General features: G+C 54.4%; 1 protein-coding gene across 5 annotated transcripts in view; it reads left to right on the top strand.

Annotated features, from left to right (window-relative positions):
- HIRA (histone cell cycle regulator) overlaps positions 1–12,485 on the top strand; it is a 74,435-nt gene that overhangs the window by 23,441 nt on the left and 38,509 nt on the right. For all 5 annotated transcript variants that reach the window (XM_060028544.1, XM_060028543.1, XM_060028542.1 and 2 more), the window contains 8 exons: positions 1,875–1,970; positions 2,985–3,145; positions 4,834–5,001; positions 5,486–5,599; positions 7,330–7,400; positions 7,966–8,071; positions 9,908–10,123; positions 10,988–11,073. In XM_060028544.1, coding sequence (XP_059884527.1) covers positions 1,875–1,970; positions 2,985–3,145; positions 4,834–5,001; positions 5,486–5,599; positions 7,330–7,400; positions 7,966–8,071; positions 9,908–10,123; positions 10,988–11,073 — 1,018 coding nt within the window. The remainder of the gene's footprint in view (positions 1–1,874; positions 1,971–2,984; positions 3,146–4,833; positions 5,002–5,485; positions 5,600–7,329; positions 7,401–7,965; positions 8,072–9,907; positions 10,124–10,987; positions 11,074–12,485) is intronic.

Raw genomic sequence — 12,485 nt, 5'->3', positions numbered from 1 at the left:
TCTTGGAATCACCAAGAATGATGTTGGAGAGATGACGGGAATGACAGTGACCAGAAACTTACATCTTCAAGGACAGGGAGGGTCTCAGGTGTGTGTAGAGCTCTGGCAAGAAGGAAAGGGCGTTGTATGGTCTGAAGACAGAAGCTCCAAAACTGGGGTTTGGGGAGGAAGTCATGTCACATGTGTGGATTTACTGCAGAACTCAGCAGTGACTCCAAAGGGTGTCTGGAAGGATGACTCAGGACGTGGGAGAACTCATTCAAACAAAGTTAACAACGTTGAAGGAGGCTACAGTGCTCCTGACAGCTTGGTGTGTTGTGAAGGCGGCACCTATGACCGATAACAGAAGGCAAGATTCATTCCCCACACATGGCGGGGTAACCAGCCATTCAGCAGTTCGTGGGTGAAAGGAAGGTAATGTAGAGCCTTAGCTAAAGACAGCATGATAAATTCCAGGTATTAAAGAAACGTTCTAAATAAAGCAAGAGAAAACGGAATTGAATATTTATTAGACCTCCAGCAGAGGGAATATTTTTTCAAAGTTACCAAGCAATAAGAGAAATCATTTTTAAAAATACAACAAAGGAGAAAAACTGACTTTACTACATAAACCTTCTACAGCATAGGAAGGTAAACTGATGGAATTTGCAGCTAAGGTCTGTATTGTCCATAGTCCATGGAAATTGCTAAGAAAACCGGTCTCCTTTCTGGAGTCTCAGGTGAGCATGTCTCTGCTCTAGGACTCAGGAAGTACAGGGGGGTCTGTGGTTTGCACGGCTGCCCCCCAATCCCACCCACGCTCTGAGCCCCAGAAGAGGTTCCTGTGCCTCCTTTAGCAGACACTGCATTCTCGTTAGACCCGCCAGCACAAATCACCTCCCAACAGACGGGGTAGGAACAGAGGAGTCCCTGAAGACAGCTTCAGACACACCAATGTGCACAGTCTTCATTTTGCGAATTAAAGTGGAACTTCAAACATAAAAATGTACTCAATAAGTTAGAAGGGAAAAAAATCATAATCCTCAAGCTAAAAAGGGACTTTTGAAAAGGACATTCTGCTAGTAGAAATGTGAAGAATCCAGACTCATGAAAATGCCCAGGTGCTCCGCCCAGGTTCCCACGGTGCGGCATCCATCTCAAACAAACGCCCCGGGGTGTGCAGAATGACGTGGGCACGTGTGCTTATGGGCATGAGGAACTGGAACCTGGTCCAAGTCCACTGCTGAGTTAGGTCTGTTCCGGGTCTCGAGTGCCCTCAGCCACGCAACGCGGAGCAGGACAGCGGGGCCCGGGCTCGTGCTCAGCACTGGCGCACACACGGGAGATCACGGTGCTGCCCGCGTGGGCCGTCTTGTCGAGCTGACTCTGAAGATTTAAATCATCCTGTGAGCAAAGGACTAGATGGCTCCTGACTGGCTGCTCTCTCTGTTTGTTCACCTCACCAGCCATCCCTCCGCACTCCCGGTGCCGCATCAGGCACTGAGGTTGGAGAAACCAGGGAGACCTTGGCTGTCACGCCGCGCTCTGATGAGGCCGGGTTAGGGTTGGAGAAGGTGGCTCAGCCGGCCCAAGGGCTGCAGACCCAGCCATGCAGTGGCACGAGTGCCACACTCTTGGCCAGGCCCTCAGTGCTTTGTCAGAAGGGAGTCGGGTGGGGCCGTTAGATGCTTCAGATCTTAGGACTGATTGCAGAACCTTAGTGGGGAAGTTCTTCAGGTTGGTTTGGAAAAGTCTAGTTATGATGGTCTCAGGTCAAGTCTCCTCAGGTGTGAGAATGCCAGGGGGCTGCTGACTGGCCAGCTGGCAGGGTGGAGCTGCGCCGTGTCCATATCCACCACCAGGAAAGAGACTCACCATTGGCCATTGTCTTCCAGATGTGATGGACGTAGCGTGGTCCCCCCATGACGCCTGGCTGGCCTCGTGCAGTGTGGACAACACCGTGGTCATCTGGAACGCAGTGAAGTTCCCAGGTCCGCACCTGTGCCCGGGCGGCCTTTCCGTGGGGCTGCCCGGCGGTGTCTGGAACGGGTGGGCTGGGTCTCCTCGGCTGGTGGCAGCCAGCCTGTCTTGTCAGTAACTCAGGTCTTCTTTATCAATCACATTTAAGGTTTAAAGAGAAGTTTACATTAAAGAAAAATAATAGTAACCAAGTGCCGGCATGGGTGTCCCTGCTGCAGGCTGTGCGGATGGACCCCTGGCACTGGGAGCCCAGCCAGCTGCCCTTGAGGGTGCGCCCTCCCACTCCGGGCTCTGGCCTCAGCCCAGTAGCCGTCTCCTCTGTGATGCCCTCGAGCATGAGCAGGCTAATAGATCCAGTTTTGCAGATCAGTTTTTCTGTTAACGTGTTTGAAGTCCCTACCGATGGCAGAGCCTGGGATGGCACTGCGGTTTGCAGCCAGTGAGATGCTTCTAGTCCCTGCCTGGTGACAGGAGCATGTTCTTCCCATAGGCTCGGGTCCCGGTCACTTGCTCTCTTCATCAGCTTCCACCGTGTTTGGGGACTCGGCCCAGCCACCGTGGCTGGGGTGTTATTCAGCTTACAGCTCTCTGGGGTCCAAGCTCCCTCCCCTTTGTCCTCAGTGATGACGAGCAGAGGACTCACTCAGCGCAGGCCCGGTCCCCCAGGGAGGGTCACATCGGGAGGGCTCGGATGGGCACGGGCTCCTGTCTGGAAAAGAAATCATGGGCAGGGCTGCGGCTGCCGGCAAGGTGACGCGGCGCCTTTCAGCTCTGGCCCTGGCTGCCTGCCCCTCTGAGGGCATGTGCAGCCTCAACCCATACGTGTCAGCTTGGCTGGAGGGAAATGGGTGGTGCCCACCTCTTGGGTGAGAACAGACTCTTCTGCTTGTGCCCAGGGGTGGGGCTGGCCAGGGCAACTCCTGAAGCCCCTTCTGTTGGCCGGCCGACCCGTGGCCCGTTTCTAGACAGAGTCACTGTTTTCCCCTTGGTAATGCCTTTCCAACCTCACTTATTTGTCCTCACAGAAATCCTAGCTACTCTGAGAGGCCATTCTGGCCTGGTGAAGGGCCTGACTTGGGACCCTGTTGGTAAATACATTGCCTCTCAAGCCGACGACCGCAGCCTGAAGGTGTGGAGGACGCTGGACTGGCAGTTAGAGACCAGCATCACCAAGCCTTTCGATGAGGTAAGAGGCCCGGCAGGTCCCCCACCCCCGCCCCCTGCCTCCCACACGGAGCAGGGGCTGCCTGGGGTCCAGACGTGGTCGGGGAGCCCAGAGTCAGGTGATGAAAATCATTCACTTCTCAGAAGCTATTAAACATCCACCTTTGTAGTGAAAAGGCTTGTAGGTGTTAAAGCTGAAGAGTTTACAGCACACTGCCCCTTGGGGTGTGGGGGACGTAGAGGGTGGAGGAGGCTCTTATGTCTTCCTGAGGGCGCTGGGCCGTGATTGCTGACCTTCGCTCTGCAGGCCAGCCGGCTCCTGTGGAAGGCGTTAACAGTCCAGTTTGCAAAACATCTGGAGCTTGGACTGCACTGGCTTGTGTAGTATTTTACCATCTCTTCCCTCATTTGAGTTCTGATTTCACGTGGGACCAGAGCTCAAGGTCGCCACTATTCAGTGGACATTTCTTGAGTGCCTCCTGTGTGTACGGCTGTCCTGAGTACAGGAAATGAACGTGGATTGAGATGGAGTTATCCAGAGTGGGCAGAAATGGCTGGGGGTAGGTGGTGGTCACGTCAGAGAGGGCTTCTTGGAGGAAGGGACCTGAGTACGAAGTTTTGCAGGAAGAATAGACACCTGCCCACTGGTCAGGGCTGGCTGTGGAGAAAAGTGGGTATCACATGTTCAGCTGTCCCCCAACGCACAGAAGTTCCTGAACTGGATCCATGAGCCTGGTCCTTACCTCACTTAGTTCTGCCCTCCTTGGCAGCCACCTAGTGTGAGAGGACATGGGCTGCAGGCTTTGTGGAGAGCCACTGGGCTCCTGGGGCGGCTGCGGGGCGGGGGGAAGGGCAGGACAGGAATGTTTGGAATCCTGCAGGAGCTGGCAGCACTCTTCAGCCTCTGGGGGGGCTGTCCTGCCTTGGCTTGGACCTGGCTGGCAGTGGAGGCAGGTGTGTCCCCATGCTGCGCTCGGGCCCTGCCCTGTCCTGCCTTCCCCAAGGCCTGCGCAGCCTGGATCTTAACCCCTAAGCCTTTCGGACTGCCCTGGACTGACCTTGACCTTCAGGGGCTGGCTTTTAGCCAATGTCATCTCACTTTGCAGGAGGCATGGTGTGAAGAGGTGCCCTGCCTCTGCCTGGGTCAGGGGAACAGTGCCTTTCTCTTGTGCCATTTATGGTTTCTATGGACTTTACAAACCTCTTCTTCTTGGCTGGTGGCGTCACCAGGCTTTGGGCGAGGAGACAGGATTCAGAGAGCAGGTGGGGCCTGGTGGTCACTGTCTGCAGTGTAGAGAGAGGCTTGTGACCAGGCTTCCGAGGGTCAGCAGTGCTCTTTCTCCGCAGCAACACGTGGTCTGCAAACCTCCTGTGGGGTTCCCCAGTGCTGGGTAGGAAGGAGAAGGGGTCTGTGGTCAGATAGATTTGGCCCAGATAGGGTTGACAGTGGAAAGAGGTGGCCGTCCAGCCATCCCCTCAGCCTGTGCCGCCGTGCAGTGGGGGAGGGTAGAATGGCGCCCCTACCGGTCTCCTGATGGCCCCGCTGTCAGCTCACCCAGAGAGACTGGAGTCTAGCTGGCCCTGTAGCCAGCAGCTTGGGCGTGCTCCACCATCGTGAATTTGTACATCAGAGCTCAGTTTGATTTCTGGGGCCAATTTTGGTCACAGAGTTGGCCTTGGGCTCCTTTCGAGCACAGACGTTTCTTGCAGTGTGGAGGGACGACCCACGTGTTGCGGCTCAGCTGGTCCCCTGACGGGCACTACCTGGTGTCTGCCCATGCCATGAACAATTCCGGCCCCACCGCCCAGATCATCGAACGGGAGGGCTGGAAGACCAACATGGATTTTGTCGGGCACCGGAAAGCTGTGACTGTCGTGGTGAGTCCACTTGGCCTCAGGTTGGCCGGCCATCAGCGCCGCCCTAAGTGGGACCCTCAGAACCTGGGCAGTGCCGTGCTCCCCCGTCCTGGGTCATGTGTTGGACTGAGATGGTGGCCTCTGAGATTCAGCACACGTTGTTAGGTTCTTGTTTCATTTTAAATACTTAATGTTTCAATATTTTAAACTGGTTATACAAAATAGAATACATACCCATGTGCTTTATTGGCAAGTGGACGTGATGAATATGAAGTTAATATTTTATTTAATGTGATGAATGTCACCAGAACCAGACTTTGATTAGGACACGTGTCATCCTCAGCACAAGGCCTGCTGGGTAGCTGTGAAAGCGCAATGACGCGTGCCGGTGCCCGGGGCTGGGGGACACCTGCTAGGCTGGGATCCTGGTATGTCTCATATTTGGCGTAGGGTGCGTGCTTGATGCTTGATTAATTACTAATTAACCCTTGTTACTTGGTTTTAGAAATTCAACCCAAAAATCTTCAAGAAGAAGCAGAAGAACGGGAGCTCTGCGAAGCCCAGTTGCCCGTACTGCTGCTGTGCTGTCGGCAGCAAGGACCGCTCGCTCTCTGTCTGGGTGAGCCCTACTGTGAGCTCGCTGCTCTGCGGGGAGGGGGTGCCTGAAAGAGGAGAGACCCCCCACTTCTGGTGGTGCTCAGTGAGTGTTTCTGCCCTGAACCTGGGCCTGGCCAGGAGAGGCCACCCTGCCACCCAGCCAGAGCAGCTCTTGTGTCCAGACCCAGATCATACCTTCAGTAGTCAGGGCCACGGTTGGCATATTGTGTTGGCTTTCCTTTGAAAGAACTTGGTGTAGATATAGAATCTCCATAGTGGATCTACCTGAAGTACACAGCTCAGTACATCTGTCGTCAGACGTGTTTACTTCCGTGTAACTATTGCCCTGGAACGCTCCCTGCCCCTTCCCTGTCAGGACCCTGCCCCCAGCGCCCCCTCAGCCAGGGCAGCAGCACTAAGGATGTCTGTCACATGGATGAGCTTTGCCTGTTTCTGGACTTTATATGAATGGAGTCGTGCAGTGTTTACTTTTTTGCATCTTGTGTTCTTTTCACTTGGCGTAAAGTGGTTGAGCTTTGTGTGTGTTGCGTTAACAACAGTTTATTCCTTATCATTGATTTCCCCATAAGCAGAGTGGATTTGAAGTTTTAGATTTGGAGGTTATCCTTTGGCTGCATTTAGGACAGTTGCTTCTCACAGAGCAATCCTGTGACCCCATTTCAGACCCTGGACCTCGTGCGTCCTAGGCGGTTCAGGCGCATTCTTCCTGGGCTCCCCTGGGCCTGGGCTCCATCCCTGGTACTTTGACCAAAACATCACTGACGGGTCAGGTGTTGACAGAGGTCCCAGGTTTCTGGGGGGTCTGTAGGCATGTCTGTGGAAGGAAGGCCAGGCTGGTTCTCTTTGGGGAGTGGAACTAGGATGGGGCAAGGTTCTCATGGGTTCCAGGTGCTCAGATTCCAGTCCCATCCTCAGGACTAGGGCTGTCTTAGCGCCTCCTGCCCTCAAGGCGTGTTCCCACCCCAGCCCGCCACCCAGGGGCCCAGGACCAGTGGGCAGGACAGGCAGGGCCTGTGTGTGAGAGCTATGCCTGCTGCTGCTGTGGGAGTGTGGACATGTGCTCGGCCACGTGAGGGGACCAGATGACCCACATGCACGTGGGGAAGGTGGCGGGTACGGTCCCCAGACACAGGTTTTCACAGGATGTTGATGACACACTCATTCTGCATTAAATGAAAAAGCAGGCAACCATGTGCCTTACTTTAAAGAATAAAATATTTGTCCAAGACGGAAGAGAGGAAGAGTGTTAATAGTGGCTACCCTGGGGCCTGGGTCAGGGCAGCATGAACCTGTGTGGTGTGTGGCACTAGTCACATGGAGCCTTGGGTATGTGTATGCACCTGAACGTGAGCCTTGAGAAGGGGTGCTAGGTTCTATCTGAGGCTGTTTTCCTGTCCTGGGACCTGCCTTTGCTGCTGCATTCCCTGCCCAGGCCTTGGCATCGCATCCCTGTTCAGTAGGCCTTCTAGAACCCCCTCCTCCATTGCTGGTCTTGTGTGTATACAGCTGTCTGCCCTGCCAGGCCCGAAGGGGCAGACCCCATGCTGGCACACGTGTCTTTGGCGGGCGTGGGTTCCAGAGTCTCGGTGGTGGCCGTCTGAGTAGAGCTGAAGACACCCTACGTGTCAGCACAGCTCAGACCAAGCCTTCTGGATCTGGTGGCGGCAGCTGAGCAGAGTGGACACAGAGGGCCTCATTCATTCATTAACCTTTGCCGCCCTTTCCTTTCAGCTCACATGTCTAAAACGGCCTTTGGTTGTCATCCATGAGCTGTTTGACAAATCCATCATGGACATTTCCTGGTAAGATGGATTCTCGATTCGAGGCATGGTCTAGGAAAGGAGGAGCCACATGTTGGAGGTCAAGGCCTCCTGGGTGTGATTAGGGTTGGGCAGCCAGGATCCCAGGTGTCGCAGCCAGGACAGACCCCAGGGTGCTGTGCTCCTGGCCCTACTGGAAACCCCTGCTGAGACAGACTGGTGTTCGTCTGGGAAGGAGAGTGCATGATCCTGGTTGCACTTGGCTCTGTCGCTGCGTGAATCAGAGTAGTGTGGCTGTGGAAGCCGCTTGTTTCATGCTTCTCAGCGACCTCATTTAAATGTGCACTCCCTCGCAGTTGTTTTTTAATGCTTTCAAAAATGAGATAAATGAACATGAAACTCTTACAAAGCACAGGGTGAGAGATACTCTGTACATGTGCTGAGAACTAAAGGGCCCAGAGCTCTGTAGAATGGGACTGTCGCCCCAACCTCCGCCTCCCCATGAGCGCGTGGGGGCCTCTCCCCAGACTCTGCCTCCCCTGGGCCACTCCGTGGCGGGCGAGCACCGCAGGGCTTGCGCCTGGCTGCTGATGGCCATCTTTTCCAGGACTCTGAACGGGCTGGGCATCCTGGTGTGCTCCATGGACGGCTCTGTGGCGTTCCTGGATTTCTCCCAGGACGAGCTCGGAGACCCCCTGAGCGAGGAAGAGAAGGTAGGAGCACGGCCACGGTGGCTCTGAGGGACCTCCTCCTGTGACCTACACAGACACATTGTTTCCTGAAGCATTCCTAGTCCTTTGCCTCTTGTATATTATAATCCTTGTCTTCTCTACAAGAGAGATTTAATTTAAAATGAACCTCTATTCATGTCAGAAATCCATTCTATTGGGTTGGCCAAAAAATTCCTTTGGGTTTTTCCGTAACATCTTGCGGAAAATAGAATTGAGTAAACCCGGGCATCTCCTCTTGAGCTGATAGCCACCCTGGGAGGTGTTCACGCTGGGAGAGTGGGAGTGGCTGCCAGGGCTGCTCACGTCCCTTCTCCATTGTCCTTTGCTGACGTACTGGCCTCGGGTCAGCAGTTACAACAATGTTAGCAGTCCTTTCCTAGCACTTACTGTGTGCCAGAACCAGGGCCACGTTTCTTCACTTAAATTACACAAAACCCCTCCAGGCAGGACTGGTCCTGTTTCACTGAGGAGAATAGCATGTGACCCTGAGGTCTGAGAGTGGAAGCATGAGCCCATCCGCAGCTTTGGGGCCAGGCCTCCTCTCTGCCATGCTCTGCCCAGGACAGGGTGGCCAGTGCTCATCCTCGGGGACTTGGTGACAGGCACTACTTTTCCTGCCTCAGACTAGGAGCCTGCCTTCCTGCAAGTGGGCCCACACCAGTATGTGGGGGCAAGAGGCTCCGAGAGCCCAGGGCAGGCGGCAGCTCTCCCCTCAGGGTGCATTGCTGCTGGGAGACCCCTCTTAGGCTTCTGTGGGGACCCCCACTACGATGTTACCCCTTGGGCTTCAGAGTCGGCCTTGCTCACCACAGTGGACTGGCCTGGCACCCACGGTCACTTGTCAGTGGGGGGACAAGTGTGTCCGCAGCCCCAGCTCTTCCCTCCACCGGTCACTGTCGTCAGGTGACCTCCCCTCTCCTTAGAGAGTCGTAACCCATCTTGGATGCAGGCAGGGCCCCTGCATTTGAGGAACAGTAGGGCCGAACTCCGAATCCTGCCTTGAGATTCCAGGGGTGCCGGGGAGGGAGTTTTGGCCACAGGCAGGCACTCCAGGTCCTACGGAGTGGGCCCCAAAGCTGCCCGCCCAGCATCCTTCCTGTGAGGCAGGTGTCCTACTGACCTCTGCTTTGGTCATTAGCACACCATGTGAAAGTCTGCTCCTTGTCACACTGGCCACTCCAGTGTGCTGGGGCCACCGTCCCTGCCCTCACACAGCCTGGCTTGTGGCACAGGGCTGCCGAGACCAGGGAAGGTGGGACTGGCCCTGCTCGGAAGGGTCAGGACGTGTTGGGGGCAATGCGGGCAGAGAAGGGTTCCCCTAGGCCTGCGTGCCAGGCCTTTCCTTGCTCTCAGGGGCTCTGTTAGCGGCCCCCATGGCGACCTCCAGCCACGTGGGGCTGATGGCTGCAGCTGGAGCAGTGAAAGCAGCTCTGGGTTTCAGTGTCTGATTCCCAAGAAGCGTTTGGGGTCCTTGGAGTGATTTAATAGCCTTACATTAGCAATTTGAATGCGTAATTTCAGTTCAGTAAATGTTTGTTGCTGTTTGTTCTGCACCAGACCTGCTGTAGGTGTTTTCCTGAGGGTTACGCATCTACTTTCATCCCTGAAGGCTGTAAACATCAAGGGAGGGTACAAGGGCTCTCCTGAGTCATCTAAACAGGCAAACAGGGTGGGAGGTTTCAAGAGAGCCAGCGTCCAGGGCTCCGGGACCCTGCCCAGGGGTCTCTCGCTCTGAGCCGGGGGCCAGCACGCAGCTTGCCCACTGGTGGGCAGTGTCCTGGCCAGTTTGTTGCACTTCCCTCTCTCTGCCTTCTCTAGAGCCGCATCCATCAGTCCACCTACGGCAAGAGTTTGGCCATCATGACCGAGACCCAGCTCTCCACCGCCGTCATCGAGAACCCCGAGATGCTCAAGTACCAGCGGAGGCAGCAGCAGCAGCAGCTGGACCAGAAGGGCTCTGCGGCCAGAGAGACAGGCTCCGCTACCTCGGTTGCTGGTGTCGTCAATGGGGAGAGTCTGGAGGACATCAGGAAGGTGAGGGCTGGGCCCAGCGACACTGAGGACACAGGCATGTGCCCAGGGGCGGCACAAGGCCAGGAGGGCAAGAGGCCGTCTAGACAGTGCACAGACATGGGCAGGGAGCTGGGAGCCAGCAGGGGGCCACTCGGCCTTATTGCCTTTGTCTGCGTGTGGCAGCAGCGGGGCCCAGGGCACCTTATCAAAGGCCCCGCCCCAAGGAGATCCAGAGGAGAGCATCCTTTGGGGGAACTTCAAACCTCACCCCTAGCCTTTCTAGGAGATTCTAGATACTGAGAACAGTGGGTTTCAGGCTCTGCCCTCAAGAGACGTCTGTTGACTCCCCCTTCTTCCTCTGGAAGCCCATGTTTCCCTGGGGGGTCAGGGTGGAGATGGGAAGGGAACAGGACAGATGTTGGGAGCTAAAACCCTCTCCGGGAGCTTGTGCAGGGTGTCACACTCCCCAGGTGGTTCAGACACAGTGTGTGACAAACCCTGGGTTGTGAGCCTTCATTGAAAGAAAGTTTGAAATTGTGGCATAGAGACAGGGGTCTCATCTGTTAGCTCCCTTGTTTAGCCCCATGGCTGCTGGGTGCGTGTGGCTGGCCGGGCATGTGCTCACGGCTCCGGGAACCTGGCCAGGTGGGAATTGGAGATAGAAAGGAAGATGTTGGAGCTGGTTCACCTGGGAGCGTCTGTCCTTGATGCCTTACTGTCGAGCACACACCCTGATAAAAACGCTTATTCTTTGATGAGTGGCTTAGTTTAGTTGTATCTGAAAGGCCACAGAGGAGTTAGAATACATTTCATTAGGAGTCTTATTTGTTGGTATTTGGAGATTCAGAAATGTTTCCATTCCTTTATGTCTCTCTACTTTGCCAGAATCTTTTAAAGAAACAAGTTGAGACTCGGACGGCAGATGGTCGGAGGAGAATCACGCCTCTCTGCATAGCACAGCTGGACACCGGGTACTCGTTCACTCACCAAGCTTTCTGTGGCCTTCTCTGGGAGGTCTTCCTCTCTCCTTTTGCCAGGTAGCACTATCATAACCAGGACTTCACAGGCTCTTGGGCCAGCCTCACCCACAGAGTCTGGAAGTGAGTTGATTCCAGCTTCCCAGCATCCTCAAAGCCTTGCGCTACTGCAGAGCCCTGTGCACACCTGATGGTGGTGCAGGCAGGTGGGGAGGCTGGCCCTGCTTTGTTGAAGATACCAGGCAGAGAAAAGTCAGACTGATTTTTTTTTTTTCTGTTTCTCTTTCCACTTTTATAGCCTTCTCTTTCTGATTAAGAAAGGAATATGTACACATTGTGGAAAACAGTAAAAGCACAAAGATACGATCACTGTTAACGTTTTGGTGTCCGTATCTCCTGTTTGTTCCTGTATCTTGACCTTGCATCCATTTTAATAACTCCTCTGAAGCATTGGTTTGCTGACGGTCCAGGTGCCCCACCTGTGAACGCACCATGATTTACTTAACCAGCCCCTTAACTGTGGACGTGTAGTTTGTACAGTGTTTTGTGACTGTAAATGAATCTCTGAGCACACCTGTGACTGTTCCCTCAGGACACTTCCCAGAAGTGGACTTGCTGGGTGGGGGGTATATTTCCCTGATGGAACAGAGAGGGCCAGTGGATTCAGCTGGATTTGTCCTTGTCTTGGCATCTGTCATCAGGCTTGCTTTTGTATTGGTCATTCTCTCCAAAGTGAGGTATGTTGATTCAAAGGGTGATAAGGCCCCATGTGAGAGGAATAGGCCAAACATCAAGATGACTCACTCTTTTCAGCCTGTCTACTCAGGGCACCACACACAGTAGTCCTCTGCATTTCCCACTAGTTCCTCCATGAGCTGTTCCAAATCTTCCCTGAAGTCTGCAGAGACCTTCAGTCACGTGATGTGCTGATGGCCTCCTCATGTCAGGTGTGCAAGTGCCGAGGACCTGGAGGGAAGTGACCTGACCAGGTAGAGCCAAAATCAACTTCCAGACTCCTCCCATAGAGTGGTTTTCCCTTGATCAAACCTTTTTCCCATTATGAACCTATGCAGAGAATGCCACCTGCCCACCTTTATCAGGCCCAAGTGAAACCAAGTATGTGACAGTGCTTGAACATTTCAGAGCTTATGAGAATGAGGCTTGTAGAGGTGGTAGAAGTGGTGGTGGCACTTTTGTTCTGTGGATCCTTCCAGGCCTCACCTGGTGAGGAGGCAGAGGTGGTAGATGACTTCCTGCCTGGCCTTGAGCCAGCTTTCTGCCATGGGGCACATATTTCTGGCACTAGAACTTGATTCTTTTTTTCCTCTTGATTCCCATGTCAAAACAAGTAGCAATGGAAGAGGTAATTATTAGCTTATCTAATCAAGAAAGAAAAGAGAAGTTGC

This window comes from Delphinus delphis, chromosome 13 (genome assembly GCF_949987515.2).
Source record: "Delphinus delphis chromosome 13, mDelDel1.2, whole genome shotgun sequence".
Lineage (NCBI taxonomy): Eukaryota > Metazoa > Chordata > Mammalia > Artiodactyla > Delphinidae > Delphinus > Delphinus delphis.
The sequence above is the reverse complement of the archived record's forward strand: the minus strand, read 5'-3'. Positions and strand labels throughout refer to the sequence as shown.